Source organism: Eumetopias jubatus, unplaced genomic scaffold (genome assembly GCF_037043125.1).
Source record: "Eumetopias jubatus isolate StellerSeaLion01/CBP00866 unplaced genomic scaffold, mEumJub1_p1.0 scaffold_122, whole genome shotgun sequence".
Lineage (NCBI taxonomy): Eukaryota > Metazoa > Chordata > Mammalia > Carnivora > Otariidae > Eumetopias > Eumetopias jubatus.
In genome coordinates, this window is record NW_028274928.1 from 379,536 (window position 1) to 405,027 (window position 25,492).

At 41.2% G+C, this 25,492-nt stretch overlaps 1 protein-coding gene across 1 annotated transcript in view; it reads left to right on the forward strand.

Annotated features, from left to right (window-relative positions):
• The window catches only part of LOC148161591 (putative phospholipid-transporting ATPase IIB), a 76,710-nt gene extending 66,595 nt beyond the window's left edge, over nucleotides 1-10,115 (forward strand). Inside the window, exon 6 of the mRNA XM_088020722.1 lies at nucleotides 9,977-10,115. Within this exon, the coding sequence (XP_087876848.1) occupies nucleotides 9,977-10,030 (54 nt within the window). The 3' untranslated portion in view covers nucleotides 10,031-10,115. The remainder of the gene's footprint in view (nucleotides 1-9,976) is intronic.
• The last annotated feature ends 15,377 nt before the right edge of the window (nucleotides 10,116-25,492 follow it).

The following is a 25,492-nucleotide window of genomic DNA, read 5'->3' on the forward strand; positions in this document are numbered from 1 at the left end:
ATAGAGATACAGTCTGAGATACTAAGATGGACTCCTGAAAAGGGTTCAGGTAACACACAAGAAAGCAGGAAATTTGAAACCGAAGAATGAATACCGGAGGAAACCAATAGAAAACAAATAATAAAATGCAGACTTATACTCTAATGTGTCAGTAATTAACTTTTATTATGAACAGTCTGAATATACCAATCCTGAGATAGAGTGGATAAAGAAGTGAGACCCAGCTGTGTGCCATTCACGAGGAATTTAAAATCCAATGACACAGGTAGGATGAAAGAAAGTAACAGGATGGGAAAGATAAACCACAAAAAATTGATCAGAAGTAGGAGGGCCTATATTAATATCCAGTGAAATAGAGCTCAGAGTAAAGAAAATGACTGGAGATAAAGAAGGACATCACATAATGATACCAGGGTTACCCATCAGGAAGAGAAAATAATTCTCAATTTGCACTCACCAGATAACGGAATCACAAAAGTCATGAATCAAAAACTGTTGGAGCTGAACAAAAGAAATAGACAAATCCACAGTTATGAGTGAGAACTTCAGCGCCACTCTCTGAGCCTTGGATAGAAGTGCTGGGCAGGAAATCAGCAGTGACATAGAAGATCCTCACTGAATCCGCCAGCCAGATCTAACTGACGTATACAGATCACTCTACGAAACAGGAGGAGAGCACATATTTATTTCAGGTGTCCATAGAACATGTACCAATATAAAGCATTTCCATAAAACCTCAAAAAATTGGAAAAGAATTTGAAATCATACAGCGGTTGTTTCATCACAGTAGAATCAAAGTAGAAACTAGAAACAGCGCAACAGGAGAACTCTAAAATATGTGAAAAGTAAACAGTGCGCTCTAGTTATGAGATAAGTATCTAGGAAACAAAATATATATAACTGCATGAAAATGAAAAGACAACAAAGTACACGGAATGCATGTACAGCAGTGCTGAGAGGGAATTTCATAGCAGTCAGTGCCGACTCAAGATCTCAAATTAATAATCCAAGTTCCTTGCTCGGGAAACTAGAAGAAGAAGAGCAGAATTAAACCAATGCATGCAGAAGAAAGGAAATAAATATCAGAGCAGATCAGTGAAACAGAGAATAGGAAGACAAGATAGTAAATCAGTGAAAGCAAAAGCATTCACCAATCTCAGGGATGACAGAGGGGACATTACCGCTGGTCCCGAGCCATTGAAAGGGTCATTGCGGAATACGCCACCGACAGCTGTACCCCAGCTTAGATGAGATGGACCGATTCTTCCCAAACCACAGACTATCCAAACTCGGTCAGAATTAAACAGATCGTATGAATGGTTCTACAAACAGTAAGGAAATGGAGTTAGCAATTTAAAATCTCCAGGAAGGAAATATCTAGGTCCAGATGTTTTCCATGAAGAATTCCTTGAGACTTTTAAAGAAGACTAGTGTCATTTTTACACAGTAGTTTCCAGAATATAGTTGAGGATGGAACACTGCCCAGGCTCGTGTTAGGAGTCCAGTTACTATCCTCCTGTCAGCACAAGAGAAAGACAGCACAACAAGAGAAAACAAATATCCCTTGTGAATAGAGACACAAAAAAAATTCTTTAAGAAAATAATTGCCTGTTGATATCAGCAATATATATAGAAAATTCGACATCATGATGATGTGGAGGTTATTCCAGGTACTTAAGGCCCATTCCGACATTCTAAAATCACCCAGTGTAATCCACTCTATGAACAGGTTAAAAGAAAATTATAGGATCATATCAACATGTGACTACATCCAACACCCATTCATGATAAAAACTATCCACAGCTTGGATTAGATGGTGATTACCTTAATTATATTTAAAGGGCATCTGTAAAAACATAGAGCCAACATCATACTTAACAGTGAAATTCTGAATGCCTCTCCTTTCAGACTGGGAGTAAGTCAAGGATGTTTGTTCTTAAGCACTGTTATTTAACTGACATTTCTAGCTACATAGAATAAGGCAAGTAAAGGAAATTAAAGGAATTCAGATTGGAAAGGAAGAACTAAAAATGTCCCCATTTGCAGACGACATGATTGTGTATATAGACAATCCCAAGGAACTGATGAAAAACCTGGAACTAATGATAATGAATAGGTTCAGCGAAGTGGCCAATTATAAGATCACCACTCAAATACCAATCCCATTTCCAACATGTGGAAACTGAAATTAAAAATGAAGTACTCTTATAGGCAGTACTAATGAAAACAAAATCTTAGGTATGCTGAAAATAACTGTGTTCATGAAAGTAATCAAAGACACTATAAAATGCCAGTTTTCCTAAAATTGAATATAGGTTTAATACAGTTCCCATTAAAATCTCAGCGAGATTTTTTTTTTTAAGAGATTTTATTTATTTATTTGACAGAGAGAGAGAGACAGCGAGAGAGGGAACACAAGCAGGGGGAGTGGGAGAGGGAGAAGCAGGCTCCCCATGGAGCAGGGAGCCTGACGCGGGGCTCGATCCCAGGACCCTGAGAGCATGACCTGAGCCGAAGGCAGATGCTTAACAACTGAGCCACCCAGGTGCCCCGAAGTTTTGTTTTTTGTTTTTACTTTTTTGGACACAATAAGCTTATTCTAAAACTAATTTGTCAAGGCTAAAATGGCGAAAACGGCCTTCATGAGAATAGAGTGAGAAGGGTCACTTCCTGATGTTAAGGCATACTACCTAGCTTTATTTACCAACACAGTGTGTAAGAAGAAATAAAGATCAGTGGAATGGTGTGGAGAACCCAGAAATAGACACACCCAAAGGCTCAAGTGATTTTTTTAAGAAAACAATTCCATTATGATAACATTAAAAAGAATAAAATACTTATAAATAAAAGAATTGTTAAGAATAAGCAACAAAAGTGCAACACTCGTACTTTGAAAACTACAAAGCAGTGTCAAAATATACTAAAGGAGACCTAAGTAAATGGAAAGACATCCTAGATATCATGGATTAGAAGTATTAATATTGTTAAAATGGCAGTACTCCCCAAATTGATCTACATATTCTGTGCTATCCCTCTGAACATCCCAGCTGACTTTTTTGCAGAAATTGACAAGCTGATTTTAAAATTATATGGAAACACAAGGGACCCAGAATAGCTTTTCCCGTCATCAGTAGGCCCCAGTGGAGTGTTGCATTTGTTACCAGTGATAGACCCAGACCGGCACATCGCTATCAGCCAGAGTCCACAGCTGACATGAGGCTTCGCTCTTGCCGGGATGCCCTCTGTGTGCTCGGACAAATGTAGACATGTATCTGCCATTATGGCATCATACGAAGTGTTTTCGTTCATGATACTATTTGTAAAACTTCTCTGTGCTCCATCTATTCATCCCTCAGCAAACACTGATCGTTTTATTTACTCCATAGTTTTGCCTTTTCCAGAATGCCGTATCACATTGTCTTCTTTCACTGAGTGGTGTGCATTATGAGCTTTCTTTCGTGGTCTGACAGCTCATTTCTTTTTAGCGCTGAATAATTCTTCATTGTCTGGATGCACCATAGTTGATTCATCTGCCTATTGAAGGACATCCTAGTTGCTTCCAGGTTTTGGCAGTTACGAGAAAAGCTGCTGTAAGATCCGTGTGCAGGTTTTTGTGTTGACTTAAGTTCGCATGTTCTTTGGGTAAGTGCCAAGCCGCACAGTCGCTGGATTATACAGTACGGTTGTGTCTAGCTTAGTGAGACTTGCGCCCATCTTCCGCAGTGGCTGCGCCACGTTGCATCCCCACCAGCAGCAAGTGCGAGTTCCCACTGCTCTCCCATCCCCGTCAGCACTGGGCACCATTCTCATCCGTGTGCAGTGGTGTCTCCTTGTGGTTGAAACTTGTCTCCCCGATGACACAGGACGTTGTGGAGCCCCTTTTCATGTGCTTATTTGACATCTGTGTGTCTTCTTTGTTCAGGTCTGTGGTTCGTTTTTTAATCAGGTTATTTTCTTATTCTTGAGATGTAGGAGTTCTTTGTATATTTTGAATAACAGTCTTTTGTCAGGTGTGTATTTTGCAAACATTCTCCCTCCTAGTCTGTGGCTTATCTTCTCGTTCTCTTGATACTCTCCTTTGCAGAACAGAAGTTTTGAGTTTGAATGAAGTCCAGCTCATCACATATTTGTCTCTTGGATTGCGCCTTCGGTGCCGTATCCGAAAAGTGGTCACCACACTACACTAGGGTCACCTAGCTTTTCCCCTGTTCTCATCTAGGACTTCTAGTTTTGCATTTTACATTCAGGTCTGTGGCCCATTTTGAGTTAAATTTTGAGAAGGATGTGAGGTCTGTGTCTGGATGCCATTGTTGTGGGGCGTTTTGTCGTCGCAGCACCCATTTCCTGAGGAGACAAGTTTTGCTCCTTTGTTGCAGCTGACCGTGCTCACGGGGGCTTATTTCTGGGCTCTGTTCTGCACCACTGACCTGAGTGTGCTCCTTCACCAGAACCACACCGCCATGATGACCGTAGCTTTGCCGTTAAATTTTTTTTTTTTCCCCAAGGCTGGCGAACAGTTTTAATTTTTAAATGTATCTTTTTTCTTACTTTGTTAAAATACACATAATATAAAATTTATTACCTCTTTTTGAGTTCCCGGACCTAGTTCCATCGTGGAGTAGAGAGATTCCCACACATACAAACCTAAGCAATTCTTGGGATAGCAGCAAGGTGTCTGAGACTTCAACTCAATTCTGACACTGTCTGCCTTGGAAATGGCATCCGATCCCACAGGTTAAGGGCTCAGTCCTATAAGACTGCCTCCTGCCCCCGAATTCAGACACTAGTCGGAAGTCCCAGGCTGTGACTCGTGCTTCTGACCAAGTGGCTGCAGATTGGAGGTTCCAGTGACCTCCTCCATAATTTGCTGCAGCGGCTCACAGAACTCAGGGAAACACGTTTACCTGTTTGTTAAAGGGTATGACAAAGGGTAGAATCGACAGCCAGATGAAGAGGTGCACAGGTAGCGGTCTGGGGAACGGGTGTGGAGCTTCCATGCCCTCTCCTGACAGCCACTCTTCCCAGTCTCCAGGAGTTCACCAATCCAGAAGCTTCCGAACCCAGCCCTTTAGGGTTTTTATGGAGGCTTCTTTGCATAGCCACAATTGATTGAATCATTGGCCGTTGGCTGACTGAACCTCCGGGCCCTTTCCCCTCCCCAGAGGTCAGGCGTGGGGCCGAAAGTTCCAGCCCTCTGATCCCATGGTTGGACCTCCTGGCAGCTTGAGTACGTGGGTTCCAAAAGTCGACTTCATTAATAAAAGACACCTTTATCACTCTCAACACTTGGGAAATGTTGAGGGTTTGGGGAGCAGAGAGCCAGGCGCTGTGGATGAAGACCACGTACTTATGAGAAATACATATTTGGTCATCTGAATCATCTGAATGACCAAATACATATTTCTCATAAGTCACAGTATTGCACGATCTTAACCATATTTTAAAAAGATTTTTATTAATGTGTGCGTGAATGAGAGAGAGCAGATGAGCGCAAGCACGAGCAGGGGGAGGGCAGAGGGAGAAGCAGAGTCCCCTCTGAGCAGGGAGCCTGACTTGGGGCTTGACTCCGGAACCCTGAGATCATGACCTGAGCTGAAGACAGATGCTTAACCAACTGAGCCCCCCAGGTGCCCCATCTTAACCATTTTTAAATATGTAGTTTAGTAGTGTGTTATTAAATACATTCACATCGTTGTACAGCTGCCCCTCTAATCTATCCCTATAACTGTTTTCATCTTGTAGAGCAGAAACTCTATACCATTAAAAATATCTCCTCATTCTTCTCTCCTCTCCGCCAGTGGCACCCACCATCACCTCTCTGTCTTTATGACTGTGACTCCTCCAGGAACCTCACATAAGTGGAATCCTACAGTATTTGTCTTTTTGTGACTGGCTCCTTTCCCTTAGCATAATGTCCTCAAGGTTCATCCGTGTTGTGGTATATTGCACAGTTCCTTCCTTTTTAAGGCTCCATAATATCACATTCTACATACAGACCACAGTTGGTTTTTTTTTTTTTTCTTTAATCCATTTATCCATCAATGGGCACTGGGTTTTTGTCATGTTTTGGCTCTTGTGAATAATGCTGCTGTGAACATATGAATACACATATCTTTTTGAGACCCTGCTTTCAGCTCTTAGCGGTTTATACCCAGAGGTGGAATGGCCTGCCTCATTTGGTAATTCTGTGTTCAATTTTTTGATGAATTTCCATACTGTTTCCCATGGAGTATCTCTTGCCATCATTCCACTTTCAACCTCTTTGTGTCTTTGGATGTAAAGTGAGTCTCTTCTGGACAGCATATATGGCTGGATTATGTGTTGTCACTTATTCTGGCAATCTCTGTTTCCGATTGGAGAGTTTAATGCATTTACAGGGTCAAGTAATGATAAGAAAAGACTTGTCTCGTTGTGCAGTTTGTTTTCCATGTGCCTCAGAGCTCTTTTTCATCATTTTCTGCATTGTTTTCTGTTTCAGGTAATATTTTGTAGTGAAATGTTTAAATTCCTTTCTCATTTCCATGTGGTTACCGTGGCGTCTCCATGTAACAGCCTAAGTTGTAGCTCTCTCTCATTGGAATTGGTACCAGCTGAAGTTTAGTAACATACAAAACTCTGCTCCTTTACAGCTCCATCCCCACCCCTTTGGTTGTAGATGTCACAGAATTACACCTTTAGATGTTATCTGATCTGATATCCAAAAAACATAAACTAATAATTATTTTAAGTGCATTAGCCTTTTAAATTACATAGAAAACAAGGTGTGGAGTTAAAAGCCAAAGTTACAGTAATTCCAACTTTTAGAGCAATGATTGCTTTTTTCTTTCAATTTCTTAGTCTCTTAAATCATGAGGGAAACAAAGTGCACGGACAGACTGTTGCCGCAGTGGTGCTGGCTGGTGGGACTGGCCGTGTGTAGGCCCTCCGTGAGACCGTACTGCGTGCACGGCTTCCCGCTGCTCTCTCCGGTCCTTCCCTTGCGCCTGTCGGACTCCTGGGAGCGGCTTTTGCAGGAAAGGTCCAGGTGGTCACCGACTGCCACAGCTTTTGTTTGTCTGGCAATGACTTGATTTCTCTCTCACTTTGCAGCACAGTTTTGCTGGATATAGGATTCTTGGGTTTTCTTCTTACAGCTCTGACCATATTGGTGCACTTTCTCTGAAATCCAAAGTTTCTGATGAAAGATCTGCAGATAATCTTACTGAGGATCCTTTGGATGTGAGGAGTCTCTTCTCTCCTGCTGTTTTCAGGGTTCTTTGCCTTTTGAAAGTCTGATTAGAATGTGTCTCCAAGTGGGTCTCTCTGACTTCATCTGACTTGACCCTCTTTGGGCTTCTTCGATGCTTAGCTGTGTGTCTCTCATCACATCTGGGATGTTTTCAGTAATTATTTCCCCAGATATTCCCTTGCCCCCGTATCCGCAGTCCTGCTGGGACTCCCACAGTACGTATGCTGATTCAGGCGCTGGAGCCCACGGACTCCTCTGTCTCTGCTCACGGTTTGTTAGTTCTTTTTCTCTCTGTCCCTCACCCTGGACCATTTCTGTCCTGTTTTCAAGTTTGCCGATTCTTCCTTCTGCCTTCAGCTCCCTCCCGGGAATTTTTCATTGCTATTACTGTACTTGTCAGTTTTTGAATTTCTTTTTCTTTTTATGTGTTCTTTCTCTTTATTGATTCCATTTTGTTCATAATTTGTTTTCTTGACTTACATCTTTCTCCAGTTCTTTGAGCATCTTTTAGACTAGTCTTTGTCTATTGAATCTGACATCAGGTCTTCTTCAAGGACAGTATCTGTTTATCTTTTTTGTTCGTTTTATTATTTTTTTAAGATTTTATTTATTTGAGAGAGAGAAAGAGCTTGAGAGAGATCATAACCAGGGGTGAGGGGTAGAGGGAGAAGCAGACTCCCCGCTGAGCAGGGAGCCCGATGTGGGACTTGATCTGAGGACCCTGGGATCATGACCTTAGTGAAAGCAGATGCTTAACCGACTGAACCACCCAGGCGCCCCGTTTTTCTCCTTTAAATTGGCTATACTCTCCTGTTTCTTTGTGCGCCTGTTGATTTTTGTTGAACCCTGGACATTTTAACCTTTATAATGTGGTAACTCTGGAAATCAAATCCTCACCCCCCAACAGTAGGTCAACTTGAGACTCGGTAATAACAGTAATGGCATTGCACTGAAACTTCTCAATTACCGCAGCTCATGCAGCACACACACGTGTATGCACACGGGCATATACACGCCTGATTGGTCTTCTCTTGAGGACGGCAGGGGGCCAACTCATTGTCTTAAAATGTGGATAAATTGCAAGGAATCAGTGCTTTCTTACAGGAACTGTTTCACCAGGTGACCAGACTGAATCCAAAGAGCAGATGCCTCTCCTTTGACATTGTATTCCAGCTAAATGGTGGAAAGGAAGGGTACACTTCCTTCCACTTTCTTCAGCCGGTGCTGTGGTCGTGGATGTGGGCTCTGAGCACAAAGGGCTGTTGGTATCAAAGCAGAGCCTGGACGTGGTGCCTGTGGATGGCAGCTGGGCAGCATTGCTGAGGGTCCTTGGAGTGTGAGCTGGGCTCTGGGTGCAGGAACCAGGGTTACAGGACCCATAGGGGAAGGGGAGATGGTTGCCTGCATCCTATGTGTTCAGTCAGTGACATGCAAACCAGGGAGGGCAGGGAGGGCCTGTAGATAAAAAGGGACGTTGGAGACAGACCCAGAATGGACAAGGCTCAACTGTAGTGTCCTGAGGATGTACACTTGGGGGATAAACTCCAGATCAGAGCCAGGAAGTGCAAATGACAATAGTGTTAGGAGGAGGGGGGACAGGGCACACGCAGGGTCTTCTCAGGGTCTCGCGGTTGTTTACAAGTTACTTGTCCTAAGTCACTAGGATGTGCAGATGCTCTTGGACTTTTTGTACCTCGTTTATTGTATCAAGTCACTTGAATTCATTTGGTGATGAAACTGATGTGATTTTGTTTCATATGCTTGTTTTTAGGGATTGCTTTTTAAAAGTTTGATGTGATTTGCTTTTTCAGTTCTGTAAAACGTGTGATTGCCGAGGGCGCAGTATAAAACAGCCCCTTCCTGCCGTCCTCCCTCTGCAAAGGTCGTCCCCATGTCCATACCTGCACATTCCCTCCCTCTCCCGCCTGGCTCTTCGGTGGCAGGTACTAGTCCGTGAGCAGCATTTACACCCTGCTTTCCTCACGGAGGGATGTACACCCTGCAGATCGTGAACAGTAAACATTGAGGTCTTTCTCCCTCCCTTTCCCTTGTTCCCTCCCTCGCCCCCTCCCTCCCCTCCTGGCTTGCTCCCTGTCTCCGGTCTGAGCCCAGTCTTCGAGCCTATCGTTCTTATGTGGCTGCTTGTACTCCCTTTTATTCATTGATTTTCACATTATCTGTTGCCAGCCTTTTGTTACAGTAAATAATGTTACAGGATCATTTTGTATGTATGTCACTTTGTGTTTTCTGTTCTATGAACTGGTGTGATAGTATGGTCAGAGGGTGAATGGAGGTTTACTTTAATATTTTTTCATGTTTAAAATTTGATTGGGTTGTATGACAATAGATCTTACCTGGGTTTTGGCATTTTAGCTGTGCTTTTATTATCGAACATATGTTTTATGGTGGTACGTCAGATAGTTTATTAGCGAACTTATGGCACACTCTTGGATATTTTTGTGTATTTACTTATTATTTTATTATTAAAACATGAATTAAAGGTAGAAATGATCCAAGCCATTTTTTTTTTAAATAAAGCCCTAATTAATAATAAGCCTCCGTAGGCAAGGACACGACATAGCAGGTAAGTGATTAGTTAGTGACGTGTATCTTCTCAGCACACTTGTTTGTGAATCAAATGTATAAAGGCTTTTGAAGATTTTTGTGTCATTGCTGTGTCCCACTGTGCCGCACACTTGTGGTCTTCACGCACCTGTAACTCTGGGATCTTCTTGTCTCCTTCCAAGGTTCGTGTTTTATTCCAACTGACCGGCTTGATGGTGAAACTGACTGGAAGCTGAAGGTGGCGGTGAGCTGCACACAGAGGCTGCCAGCCCTGGGGATGAGCGTTCTTGGAATTACAGCGCCATCTCACTTGGTGCTCGTTCCCAGGCAGCAAATCCACGTCTGCACATACCAGCTGACTTCTTGAATGCACAGGTTCCTAGAAACGATCCTCTTATTACTAACAGAGGGCCCTTGAAAACTACGCCAGAATCATTTCTCTGGTGTCTGGGCACATGACCTGCTCTAGGTGTGGGTGTGTGGCGTTCTGTCGGCCTGACACTTTCGTCCTCTTTTGTTTTCTCTCGCTTTCCTTTCCCTTCTGGTTTTTGTTTTTGTTTTTAAACCTCGCAGTTGAGTAATCTTTAAGATTGAGAACTTTTGGCAGGGTTAAATGAGTCCAAATTGAGTCCCTTTTTGCTGACTGACTTAACTCTGTGGTAATTGGTGTCCATTAGCTTTGGCATACTGTGGGACTCAGAAGTTAAGCCTCCTTTTGGAGACAGGCATGTGCACTCTGCTTTAGTTGGGACAGTAGAGAACCCTCTTCTGTTAGGAGGAGGGGAATGTTACTGCGTCTTGTGACCGAGAGAGAAGGGAGAGGACACCGTCAGGCACCTTGCCTGGTCTTTGCCCAGTGCCCCTTTGTTCCTGGGCAATAGGCAAGAGGTAGGATCAGAGAGAATAGTACTTATGGATTCCAGCATTTTCAACAGTCTCTCACAAATGCTGAGAATCTGCTGAGCTGGCACACATCTTTTTTTTTAACAAAGCCACGGTTGAGGCCTTTTGGTGCTTGTGTTAGACGTTAGTATGTATTTGAATGAGAAGAGCTTCATTCTTCCTACATGATCTGCTGATATGCAGTGGAGAGTAAAGAAAACCTGAGATGGTCTACGAGTGACCTTTGCCTCGAGCACTTGTTGGTAAAGGCAAGGGAACTTGGGTAGTATTATAGACTTGGTCACTTTCCTTGGATTGGTTGGGTTTGGATAGGAGTAGCTACTTGCACTACATATGGTTGTACACTTAATTTACCATGAACAGCAGGGGCCTTCCTCATTCTTGTGCACACTGGACCTTTTGGAAATTATATACGTTTGACATGTATAAGACTGGGAAATATTTGATTCTTTAGGTGTTTTTGGTTGTCTGTGCTTTATGTGGTCGCTAGGTTGAAATTTATTCCTTTATATGTTTTGTGTATATCTTGAAAGATTTTCTGGTCACTAGTGAGCGGTGGCTGATTCTTTTGTCCATTTATTCATCGTCACATAACAATGTGGGTCATGTAATATGTCTGTCACAGCCTAACCTCCTGCCTTTCCTGCTCCCTTTTTCCCCCGACCCTTTAAAGATTAAAAAACAACAACAACAACAACAACAATTCTTACCCCAAGGGTGATGCAGAAGAGAGTGCAGGTTGTCAGATTTGAACCCCAGGTCTTGGTTTCCTAACCCCTGAGCTGGAGAATGACCCCTCTCGGCTCATCAGCTAACCTTGGACACCTCTGTCATGGGTGGGAGCAAGTAGGCAACTCCTAGTTTTTGGCTTTTTTAAATATATAAATATTAAGAGGAGGCATGTAAATAGCAAGTCTTCCTTTTTCATGTAAATTCTGAAAAGTAGAACAGGGGGTGTGTGAAGGAACACATGTGATTTCAGCTCATGGTAGGTCATCTCAGAAGAGTTGTGCCCAAACCCCTGTAACCAGCAGAATGTGATTGTTGGTGAATGTGCTTCAAAACACTTAAAATCACTATTGAAGAAAAAAATCTCTGATAGAGAAAATTTAGACCATTCATTGTTTTCATTTGTACCTCTTTGTTCCAGGATGGTTGAAATTTTCCACCACATGTTCATTAGAAATTTGTATTTATTTGTTGGTTTACCCTTCTCTTTTGCCCACTTTTGTATTGGTGTTTGCCAATTAAAAAATTACATATATGCTCATGTGGTGTATCGTATTGAGTTGATAAAACCAGATATAGGCGGGCGCCTGGGTGGCTCAGATGGTTGGGCGTCTGCCTTCAGCTCAGGTCATGATCCCGGGGTCCTGGGATCGAGTCCCGCATCGGGCTCCCTGCTCCTTGGGAGCCTGCTTCTCCCTCTGCCTCTCTCTCTCTCTCTCTCTCTCTTTCTCTCTCTGTCTCTTATGAATAAATAAATAAAATCTTTAAAAAAAATACACCAGATATATGCAAAGTATGTCCTGTTTTTAATTGTTCCTTTCTTAGACACAGAAATAATTTTGTATCTCCTGTACATCTATGGTCTCCCATCATTCCTCAGATCAGAAGTTGGTTTTGAAAATTGTCCAAACTGCCGTTCTAGATCAATTTCTGAGTCAATGCAAGGTGGCCCACCACTCAGATGATTTGTTTTCAGTCTTACTTCTCAGTGTTCTGGGACGGTTTGTTTAAATTCTGTAGGATATTATGTATAATTTATATGATGTGGGTTAGTACAACTTATTGATTGATTGTGAATGAGGGAAAGCAGATTCTATTGGACCAGCTGATGAAGGTAATAGTTGAGGTTGACATTGACTCTTTCTCACTAAGCAGCTGACCTTTGTCCACTTCACAGTGGACAGGAACAAGTGGGAAGCTAGTAAGTCATTAAGTCCCAAGTCAGGGATGTGTGGCAGAGTGTGCATGCAGAAGCAGAAACTGCCAAAGTGCTTTTCAGAGTCGCTATACCATGAAACACTCCCACCAACAATGCATGAGTGCCCGAGTTTCTCCACAGCCTTGCTAATATTTGGTGGTGTCATTTTTTAATTTTAGTTATCTCGGTAAGTGCATGGTGATACCTCATTTGAGTTTGTGTTTCTGTAATGGCTAGCAAGGCTGAACAGTTTTTTTGTTCTGTTTTGTTTTTTTTAAGATTTTTATTTATTTGAGAGAGAGCAAGCAGGTGGGAGAGGGAGAGAGAATCCGAAGCAGACTACATGCTGAGTGCAGAGCCCGACACGGGGCTCAGTCCCACAACCCGAGATCATGACCTGAGCCGAAACCAAGAGTCGCATGCTTCACTGACTGAGCTGCCCAGGCATCCCCTGAACATTGTTTCTTGTGCTTGTTTACCATCTGTGTATCCTCCTTGGTGAAATGTCTATTCATGTCTTTTTAGTGGCTTTTGTGTAATTCCCTCGAATGCTCTCTCTACACGACTATATCATGTGCAAAGAAGACAGTATTGCTCTTTCATGCAAGTGTGCGTAGTAGACAGCCTTCTCTTTCTTCTGCTTGCAATATCACACCGGCTGTGATCTCTAATGCACTGTTGAACAGAAGGGGTGAAACCATTCATCCTGGTCTTCTTTCAATCTCGGGGAACACGTAACCTTTTAACATCATGTGTGATGGTAGCTGTAGGTTCTTTTTACATTACCCATATCAGATTGAGGAAATTCTTTCTATTCCTAGTTTGCTGAGAGGCTTTATCATAAATGGGGATTGGATTTTTCAGAAGTTTTTCTGTTTATTGACATGATTGTATGATTTTTCTTTGTCATCTGTTAATAGGATGATCTGTATGGACTGACTGATTGTATCAACTTCATATTCCTGGGGTAAACCAAATCACATTTGTTCATGCAAAGTGTTCCCTTCATATATTACAGTATTTGATTTGCTAATATTTTGGGAAGGACTTTTATGCCTATTTCCACGAGGAATATTGATTTTCTTGCTTTTGTTTGTATTTGTCTGTTTTGTTTTCATTGTAATGCATTTGGTTTATTACCTAGGGGTGTGCTGGCCTCATAAAATGAGTTGGGAAGTCTTTTTGCCTCCTGTATTTGTTGAAGTAGTTGGTGTAAGATTGGTGTTATTTATTAATTTTTTTTTCTATTGAACTTACTCCCCTTGAAACTATCTGAGTTACAAGTTAACTTTGTGGGAAGGTGTTTAATTGAGAATTGAATTTCTGAAGTAGATAGTAGAGTTAATCGGATTTTTTGTTCATTGGAAATTTGTGTTTTTCAAAGAGTTTATTTCATGTAAGTTGCCAAATTTTATGGTATAAAATTTGTTATGTTCTTGTTTTTTAGTTTTTGTAGGATATCCTCTTGCGTCTTCAATAGTGGTAATTTATATCTCTCTTTTTTTTTTTTTTCTTGGACAGTCTCACCATCGGTTAATTGACTTAGTCATTTCAAAGACCCTGTTTTTGGTGTCTTTGATAATCTTTATTGTTTGTTAATTTTCTGTCCTCTGACTTTTATTTCCTTTCCTTCATTCTAAGTTAGTTTGTGTTTTATTTTTCTTTTCTTTGTTAACTTCTTAAAGCAGAAGTGAGACTCTTGATTTTTTTACCTTGTTCTTTTCTGTTATAAGCCCTTAGAGCTGTAACTCTCCTGAGCATGACTTAACCTGTATCACATAAATTTTATACACTGTATTTTCATTATGTTTTTGTTAAATATTTTCTAATTCCTTTGTGATTTCTTCTCACCTTCCCTTTACTTGGAAACATTGCTTCCTTACCATGTGGCGGGGGATTTTCCTGATGCCCTCTGTAACTTCGCTGTTACTTAATTCTGTTCTGTTCGTGGACCACGTCATGTCTTATGTCACAGGTTGGGACTTGTGACTCGGCACATGCTTTCTGTGGGTCAGTGCTCAAGCCTGTTACAGAGTGTGTTCTGCTGTTCTGTGGGTAGCCTGTAGATGCTCATTAGGTCAAGTCGATGGCAACTGTTGTTTAAATGTGTATTTTTACTTGCTTTCTACCATTTATTCTCTTAATTAATGAAAGAAGACTTTTAAGATACGCTCTTTCTCCTTTGGGTTCTATCAGTTGTTGTCCTGTGTACCTCGTGAGGGTCCGTGCACATTCAGAATTCTCATAGCCTGTTGGTGAACTGAAGTCTGCTCAGTCCTTGTGGTGGCGGTCTTGATTGTGACATCTGCTTGGATGTTCATATAGTGACTCCAGCTTTCTTTTGATTGGTGTTTGCATCTTTTTCCGTGCTTCTATGTTTACTATGTCTGTTTCTATATATGAAGTGGGTTTCTTGTTAGCGTAACACAAGTAGATACCGCTTTCTTCCTTACTCTGACTCACTTACTCTGTTGCATTTTCATGAGTACATTTACCATAAGTATCAGTAACGGCTGAGTTAAAGGAGGTTACTTGCCGTTTATTTTCTGCTTATCCTCATCTCTTCGTTCCTTTTTTCCGTCTTTAGGTATTATTGTAGATTTCCGTTTAACTACTATTACTGGCTGTAACCATTAGTTGTGTTTTGCAGTTGTTGTTCTGTGGTTTCTAATATGTGTTCCTAACTCAGTATTCTCTTTCTCCAAAGGGTGTTACACCATTTTGTATATGATTTAAGAAACTCGCACAGCTAGACTTCCACATCCTTCTTCTCATCTTTGGTGTTATTTTGTCGTATGTTTTACTTCTACATGTTATAAGGCACACAATAGAATATATATCGTTTTTCTTTAAAGCAGTCAAACATGTGGAGCAGCTGGGTGGCTCAGTCAGTTAAACATCGGACTCTTGATTTCAGCTCAGGTCATGATCTCAGGGTCGTGAGATGGAGCCCCATGTCGGGCTCTGTGCTCATCGTGGAGTCTGCTTGAGATTCTCTCTTCCTCTCCCTCTGCCCCTCTCCCACGAATAATAAATCAATAAATCTTAAAAAAAAAAAAGTTGTCAGGGGTGGAGCAAGATGGCAGAGGAGTAGGAGACCTAGATTTCGTCTGGTCTCAGGAATTCAGCTGAATAGGGATCAAACCATTCTGAACACCTGCGAACTCAACAGGAGATCAAAGAGGAGAGTAGCAACAACTCTGTGAACAGAGAAGCGACCACTTACTGGAAGAGTCATATTTTATCCCTTCATAGTAGTTACCCTTATTTTTGGCATATATATATATAAGTTGTTCTCTCTTTAAAATTTTGAGATACAGTTTCTTCTAACAGATAAAAATATACCCTAAATCACTAGTGTATGGTTCTGTTCTAGGTAGTCTCCTGCCTGATCACATTCTCTCCCTTTTTTCTTTTTTTTTTTTAAATCTTCTTTCTTTTTTCAAACAACCTCTTATCTTATCAAGTCCTTTTATAAAATCTTTTATAATTTTCATCTTTACAGTCATCTTCTATCCCTTCATTGTATCAACCCTTATTTTGTACATATATGTCTTTCTTCCTTTAAAATTTTAGGAGGCACTTTTTTCTAACAGACCAAAATACGCCCAAAATCTAGTGTGTGGCACTGATCTATGCACTAGCCTGATCATATTTGATCACATTCTGCTTTTTTTGTATTGTTTTTTTTTGTTTTTATCTTTTTTTTTCTTTTTTTTTTTCTTTTCTCTTTCTTTCCCTTCCTTTTCCCCTGGTTTCAGGTCTTTTCTGATTTGTATACAGTATATTTGCTGGGGACGTTGTAAACCTGTTAGCATTTTGTTCTCTCATTCATCTATTCTCCTCTGGACAAAATGACAAGACGAAAAAAATCACCTCAGCAAAAAGAACAAGAGGTAGTACCGTCAGCCAGGGACCTACTCAGTACGGACATTAGTACGATGTCGGACCTAGAGTTCAGAATCATGACTTTAAAGATACTAGCTGGGCTTGAAAAAACCGTGGAAGTTATTAGAGAAACCCTTTCTGGAGAAATAAAAGAACTAAAATCTAACCAAGTCGAAATCAAAAAGGCTATTGATGAGGTGCAATAAAAAATGGGGGCACTAACTGCTAGGATAAATGAGGCAGAAGAGAGAATCAGTGATATAGAAGACCAAATGATGGAAAGTAAAGAGGCTGAGAAAAAGAGGGAGAAACAACTACAGGATCACGAGGGCAGAATTCGAGAGATAAGTGATTCGATAAGACGAAACAACATTAGAATAATTGGGATCCCAGAAGAAGAAGAAAGAGAGAGAAGAGCAGAAGGTATATTGGAGCAAATAATAGCAGAGAACTTCCCTAATGTGAGGAAGGAAACAGGCATCAAAATCCAGGAGGCACGGAGAACCCCTCTCAAAATCAATAAAAATAGGTCAACACCCCGACATCTAATAGTAAAACTTATGAGTCTCAGAGACAAAGAGAAAATCCTGAAAGCAGCTCGGGAGAAGAGATCTGTAACCTACAATGGTAAAAATATTAGATTGGCAACAGACCTATCCACAGAGACCTGGCAGGCCAGAAAGGACTGGCAAGATATCTTCAGAGCACTAAACGAGAAAAATATGCAGCCAAGAATACTATATCCAGCTAGGCTGTCATTGAAAATAGAAGGAGAGATAAAAAGCTTCCAGAACAAACAAAAACTAAAGGAATTTGCAAACATGAAACCAGCCCTCCAGGAAATATTGAAAGGGGTCCTCTAAGCAAAGAGAGAGCCTAAAAGCAGCAAAGATCAGAAAGGAACACAGACAACATACAGTAACAGTCACCTTACACGCAATGCAATGGCACTAAATTCATACCTTTCAATAGTTACCCTGAATGTAAATGGGCTCAATGCCCCAATCAAAAGACACAGGCTATCAGATTGGATTAAAAAATAAGACCCATCCATATGCTGTCTGCAAGAGACTCATTTTAGACCCAAAGACACCCCCAGGTTGAAAGTGAGGGGGTGGAAAACCATTTACCATGCTAATGGACACCAAAAGAAAGCTGGGGTGGCCATCCTTATATCAGACAAACTAGATTTTAAAACAAAGACTGTAATAAGAGATGAGGAAGGACACTATATCCTACTTAAAGGGTCTACCCAACAAGAAGATCTAACAATTGTAAATATCTATTCCCCGAACATGGGAGCAGCCAATTATATAAGGCAATTAATAACAAAAGCAAAGAAACACATTGACAACAATACAATAATAGTGGGGGACTTTAACACCTCCCTGACTGAAATGGACAGATCATCTAAGCAAAAGATCAACAAGGAAATAAAGAATTTAAATGACACACTGGACCAAATGGACTTCACAGACATATTCAGAACATTCCATCCCAAAGCAACGGAATACACATTCTTCTCTAGTGCCCATGGAACATTCTCCAGAATTGATCCCATCCTAGGTCACAAATCAGGTCTCAACCGGTACCAAAAGATTGGGATCATTCCCTGCATATTTTCAGACCACAATGCTTTGAAACTAGAACTCAATCACAAGAGGAAAGTCGGAAAGAACTCAAATACATGGAGGCTAAAGAGCATCCTACTAAGAATGAATGGGTCAACCAGGAAATTAAAGAAGAATTTAAAAGATTCATGGAAACCAATAAAAATGAAAACACAACTGTCCATAATCTTTGGGATACAGCAAAGGCAGTCCTGAGAGGAAAGTATATAGCAATACAAGCCTTTCTCAAGAAACAAGAAAGGTCTCAAATACACAATCTAACCCTACACCTAAAGGAGCTGGAGAAAGAATAGCAAATAAAGGATAAACCCAGCAGGAGAGGAGAAATAATAAAGATCAGAGGAGAAATCAATGAAATAGAAACCAAAAGAACAGTAGAACAGATCAACGAAACTAGGAGCTGGTTCTTTGAAAGAATTAACAAGATTGATAAACCCCTGGCCAGACTGATCAAAAAGAAAAGAGAAATGACCCAAATCAACAAAATCATGAATGAAAGAGGAGAGATCCCAACCAACACCAAAGAAATACAAACAATTATAAGAACATATTATGAGCAACTCTATGCCAGCAAATTAGATAACCTGGAAGAAATGGGTGCATTCCTAGAGATGTATCAATTACCAAAACTGAACCAGGAAGAAATAGAAAACCTGAACAGACCTATAACCACTAAGGAAATTGAAGCAGTCATCCAAAATCTCCCAAGAAACAAAAGCCCAGGGCCAGATGGCTTCCCAGGGGAATTCTATCAGACATTTAAAGAAGAATTAATACCTATTCTCCTGAAACTGTTCCAAAAAATAGAAATGGAAGGAAAACTTCCAAATTCATTTTATGAGGCCACCATTACCTTGATCCCAAAACCAGACAAAGATCCCATCAAAAAGGAGAATTACAGACCAATATCCTTGATGAACATGGATGCAAAAATTCTCACCAAAACACTAGCCAATAGGATCCAACAGTACATTAAAAGGATTATTCACCACGACCAAGTGGGATTTATCCCTGGGCTGCAAGGCTGGTTCAACATCCGCAAATCAATCAACCTGATACAATACATAAACAAAAGAAAGAACAAGAATCATATGATCCTCTCAATAGATGCAGAAAAAGCATTTGACAAAGTACAGCATCCTTTCTTGATCAAAACTCTTCAGAGTATAGGGATAGAGGGTACATACCTCAATATCATAAAAGCCATCTACGAAAAACCTACAGCGAATATCATTCTCAATGGGGAAAAGCTGAGAGCTTTTCCCCTAAGGTCAGGAACGCGGCAGGGATGTCCACTATCACCACTGCTATTCAACATAGTATTAGAAGTCCTAGCCACAGCAATCAGACAACAAAAAGAAATCAAAGGCATCCAAATCGGCAAAGAGGAAGTCAAACTCTCACTCTTTGCAGATGATATGATACTTTCTGTGGAAAACCCAAAAGACTCCACCCCAAAACTGCTAGAACTCATACAGGAATTCAGTAAAGTGGCAGGATATAAAATCAATACACAGACATCAGTGGCATTCCTATACACCAACAACAAGACAGAAGAGAGAGAAATTAAGGAGTCGATCCCATTTACATTGCACCCAAAACCATTAGATGCCTAGGAATAAATCTAACCAAAGAGGCAAAGGATCGGTATTCAGAAAACTATAAAATACTCAGGAAAGAAATTGAGGAAGACACAAAGAAATGGAAAAACGTTCCATGCTCATGGATTGGAAGAACCAACATTGTGAAGATGTCAATGCTACCTAGAGCAATCTACACATTCAATGCAATCCCCATCAAAATACCATCCACTTTTTTCAAAGAAATGGAACAAATAATCCTAAAATTTGTATGGAACCAGAAGAGACCCCGAATAGCCAGAGGAATATTGAAAAAGAAAAGCAAAGCTTGCGGCATCACCATTCCGGACTTCCAGCTCTATTACAAAGCTGTCATCATCAAGACAGTATGGTACTGGCACAAAAACAGACACATAGATCAATGGAACAGAATCGAGAGCCCAGAAATGGACCCTCAACTCTGTGGTCAACTTATCTTTGACAAAGCAGGAAAGAATGTCCAATGGAAAAAGGACAGTCTCTTCAACAAATGGTGTTGGGAAAATTGGACAGCCACATGCAGAAGAATGAAACGGGACCATTTCCTTACACCGCACACAAAAATAGACTCCAAATGGTTGAAAGACCTAAACGTGAGACAGGAGTCCATCCAAATCCTAAAGGAGAACACAGGTAGCAACCTCTTCGACCTCAGCTGCAGCAACTTCTTCCTAGAAACATCACCAAAGGCACGGGAAGCCAGGGCAAAAATGAACTATTGGGATTTCATCAAGATAAAAAGCTTTTGCAGAGCAAAAGAAACAGTCCCCAAAACCGAAAGACAACCGACACAATGGGAGAAAATATTTGCGAATGACATATCAGATAAAGGGCTAGTATCCAAAATCTATGAAGAACTTATCAAACTCAACACCCAAAGAACAAATAATCCAATGAAGAAATGGGCAGAAGACATGAACAGACATTTTTCCAAAGAAGACATCCAAATGGCCAACAGGCACATGAAAAAGTGCTCCACATCGCTCGGCATCAGGGAAATCCAAATCAAAACCTCAATGAGATACCACCTCACACCCGTCAGAATGGCTAAAATTAACAAGTCAGGGAACGACAGATGTTGGCGGGGATGCGGAGAAAGGGGAACCCTCCTACACTGTTGGTGGGAATGCAAGCTGGTGCAACCCCTCTGGAAAAGAGTATGGAGGTTCCTCAAACAGTTGAAATTAGAGCTACCATTTGATCCAGCAATTGCACTACTGGGTATTTACCCCAAAGATACAAATGTAGGGACCCGAAGGGGTACGTGCACCCCAATGTTTATAGCAGCAATGTCCACAATAGCCAAACTGTGGAAAGAGCCAAGATGTCCATCGACAGATGAATGGATAAAGAAGATGTGGTATATATACACAATAGAATATTATGCAGCCATCAAAAGGAATGAGATCTTGCCATTTGCAACGACGTGGATGGACCTGGAGGGTGTTATGCTGAGTGAAATAAGTCAATCAGAGAAAGGCATGTACCATATGACCTCACTGATATGAGGAATTCTTAATCTCAGGAACAAACTGAGGGTTGCTGGAGTGGTCGGGGGTGGGAGGGATGGGGTGGCTGGGTGATGGACATTGGGGAAGATATGTGCTACGGTGAGCGCTGTGAATTGTGTAAGACTGTTGAATCACAGATCTGTACTTCTGAAACAAATAACGCAACATATTTTAAGAAAAAAGAAAAAGAAGAAGATAGCAGGAGAGGAAGAATGAAGGGGAGTAAGTCAGAGGGGGAGACGAACCAGGAGAGATGATGGACTCTGAAAAACAAACTGAGGTTTCTGGAGGGGAGGAGGGTGGGGGGATGGGTTAGCCTGGTGATGGGTATTGAGGAGGGCACATTCTGCATGGAGCACTGGGTGTTATGAAGAAACAATGAATAATGGAACAGTACACCAAAACAAATTATGTAATATATGGTGATTAACATAACAATAAAAAAATAAAAAAGTTGTCGAGCATGTTAAGAAGGGAACAAAAAAAAACCCCTCTTTTCCACTTTTCCTGTACATTTACACAGTTCCAGAGTGCTCTTTCCTGAATGTGGATCTAACTTTCAATGTAGTTTTCCTTCAAATCAAAGAACTTCTTTCAGTATGTCTTGTAGGAGAAGTCTGCTAGATTAACTGTGAAAGTTTTTGCTTGAGAAAGGTCTTTATTTCACCTTCATTTTTGGAAGAGATTTTTCCAGTTTTTGTTTGACAGTTTCTCTTCTCTCTGCTTTGCCTTACAGCATATGCTGTCTCCTCTTTATTGTCTCTCCCTTTCTGTAGGCATTTTGAAGATTTTTTTTGTGATGTCTTCTTTCAGGAATTGGTGTATGTGTCTTCATTTGTCTTGCTTAGGGTTTGTTGGGCTTCTCGGATCTGGAGATTCTTGTTTCCCCCCCCCCCATTTCAAAAACTTTTAGCCTTTATTTTTCATGCCTTTCTGCCCAACCCCCTCCATCTGAGACATCAACGACGTGTGTTAGACCACTCATTTCCACAGGTCATTGAGGTCCCTTGCTTTTTACTTTCTGTGACTCGATTTGGTAGTTTCTGTTGCTCTCTTTTTTAATTCATTGATTTTTATCTTCTGAAGTATCTAGTCTTCTATTAAGGTCATCCAGCAAATTTTTTATTCCAAATATTATATTTTTAATATCTGGAAGTGCCATGTAGTTCTCTCATTTTCATTACTGTTTAGATACCTTTCTTTCCTTCTTGATATGTTCATCGTTTCATTTAAATCTTTCAGCATTTTATAATACTTATTCTTCATTTGTTAATTCCATTGTCTCTGTTATTTCTTGGTATGGTTCTAGTTTTTTTTTTTAAGATTTATTTATTTGAGAGAGAGTGTGCATGCATGAGCAGGGGGAGGGGCAGAGGGAGAGGAAGAGAGAGAATCTCAAGCGGACTCCCTGCTGCGTGCACAGAGCCCAACATGCAACTCAATCTCAAGACCCTGAGATCACAACCTGAGCTGAAACCCAGAGTCAGATGCTTAACTGACGGCGCCCCCTAGGTTCCCAGTTTTTAAGTTTTTAGTTATTCTCCTGTTACAGGTCACAATTTCCTGCTTCTTTGCATGTATGGTAATTATTTTATTGGATGCTGGATATTCTAAGTGTTCCATATTTTTTCTTTTTTCAAAACCATTGATTTTATTTTCTTAGTTTAGCAGCTTGTGAATAAACTTGATCTTTTCAAGGCTTGTGCTTACACTTGATTGGGGTGGGCCTCGAGTCCCCTTTATTAGTGATGCTGGTCTAATCCTAGTACAAGGGCTTGATCTTTGTGGCACAGCCTTGGAAATTCTTGGTCGTTCAAAGGTGCCTGTAACTGGCCAGTCGGGCCTGACCTGTCCCCCATTCTGTGTCATCTCTGAGGTTGGTTCAGGGTAGGGCTCTCTGGTAGCACTCTTCCCGGCCAGACCTCATGTTTCCCACCCAGGTGTGTGGCGGCATCAGTAGACAGACTTGTGAGCGCGGTGCGGTAGCCTGCAGTCCCTTCCCCTTTGTTTCCCTTTCAGAGTCGTGCTCCCCAGAGCTCTGATCTCTGTCCCTAAATGTAGAAAGACTGCCATTTGGGGCTTGGCTTCCCCCTCATCCTGTGGTATGGGAAATCCACTTCTGCGAGAAGCTAGCTTCCCACAGGCTCCTATCTGTGTGGTCTTCTCCCAGGCGTCACGGGCCTGTGATGCTCTCAGAAGCACTGTGTCCATGTCTGAAAACAGCTGTTTCACATGTTGTGTCCATTTCCCCAGTGTTTTTGGTGGAAGGGCAAGTCTTATACCAGGTACAACAACATAGCTTATAGAAGCTTTTGATTAATGAGAAATACCAATGTCTGTGGACTAACCAATCTATGTGACATTTCAAATTATACTTAAAAGGTGGCTCATCGAGCATAATAATTTCAAACACCAAATTACTGGGTCTTTGTTTCTTGTGGACTTGGTTGTTGTAGGGACATCCCTGCCAGGAGGATATGGGACCCGGAGCACACTTCTGTGCTGGCCATCCTCCTGCCTCACTTCTGCTGTGTTTCAAGCTAACCAGTCCTTTGTCTTTGGACTCATTCTTGCAAAAAAGAAATGGAGATTAATTTTTTCCTGCTTATAATAGTAATATCATTGAAAATAATCTATACATCATAAAAAAGATGGGAACCAGTCATAATTTTACTTGTTAGCGTTGGCTGCCATTCACATTTGGGTAACAGTTATTCCTGGCGGTGCCCCTTCTCCACCCTTCCTTCCACCACGCACCTGCATGGCTGGATGATACTGTACGTACTTTTTAACTGTTCAACAGTATGCTGCCTAGTACTTGACAAACTATAACTTCAGTAACCAGCCTGGTATTTATTAGTGAATATGAACGGTAACAGTTTTGACATTTTATAGATGGTGTTAGAAATCAGAAGATAGAGATAGTTGAAAGATTTCGATTCTTTTGCCAAAACACCCCGCCCCAACACTGCAGCAGCATGCGCATCTCTTGGTGGCCTGCCCGTCTTTCCCATGCGATAAGTATAACTTGTGTTTATATTGGCACTTAATTTTTTAGTGAGGTTGAAGATACCTCTTACCTAAGAAAATCTGTTTCTTGTATTTTAGTTTCATAAGTTTCTGTTTGTGGTGTCTGCCTGTTTTCCTGTTGTGTGTGTTCAGAGGTCTTTATGTGCACTTTGTTCATCATGGATCAGTCTCCCGTTTCTTTAAGTCTTGTCTGAGTGTTTTCGTTGATGGTTTCTTTTGTCCCCGTGGAAGTCTGCCTGCTGGTGGCTGTGCCCAGGCCCCTGGCTGCAGTGACGGCCATGCTTCGGCACAGCTGCGTCCTGGTGTGCACCGTGAACTTGCATGTGTTAGAGGTTAGATGTGTTTCAGTAAAAACAACTTGTAAAAATCAAGTGGTTACTGCCTTTGGTCTCATGTTTAGAATGTTTCCACTCCATGATTATATTTTAAATGATTACTTTGAAAAACAACCCCTGCTTTACAGTAAGATCTCCTATCCATGTAGCATTTATTTTGAGTCAAGCTGTGAGTGGGAAATCAAACTTAAGAAAACAACTTGTTAGCCAGTCGCAGTACCACGCACTGCTCACTATTTTAGCAAAAATTTAAAATTGCTCTCAATTGGTCTCACCGTTTTAAACCGTCAACATCAGTGCATGAGTGTGCCTGTCTCTCCCTACCTTTGCCAAGTGTGTGTTGCTTCTGAACTTCTTTGCCTTAGAATATCTTTTGCCATGTAAATATTTTACATTTTATTTAGGTAATTATTTGTTTTCCTTTATGCTTATGGGTTTTTCGTTGTGATCAGAAGGCTGTTCTCCTACCAATATTATAATTTTAACCACTGTAAGTGGTTTGTCAGTAGGAAATAAGAGACTGGTCATTAGTATTTCTGGTATTATAGTTATTAAAGCGTCGCTTGCACATGGACTCCCAGAGAAGGAAGGTTCATGACGTCACCACATCTGTGTGGCTACAAGGCTGTCGTAAGAGTGAGTGTCAAGTGGGTTCTTTCGTATCACATCGTGTGACACAGGCCTAATGGTGCTGGAGCCCGCGAATCCGCCCTCTGGTCCCCCCCTTTCTCAGCTCTTCCCGAGACTCACTCAGACTGCCTGTGTTTGTTGTCTGCTTTTCTTCATGTGGCAAAATCAAGCTGTGCTGTCGTTGTATTACTTAGGACATCTAGCTTACAGTTCTCATACTATTT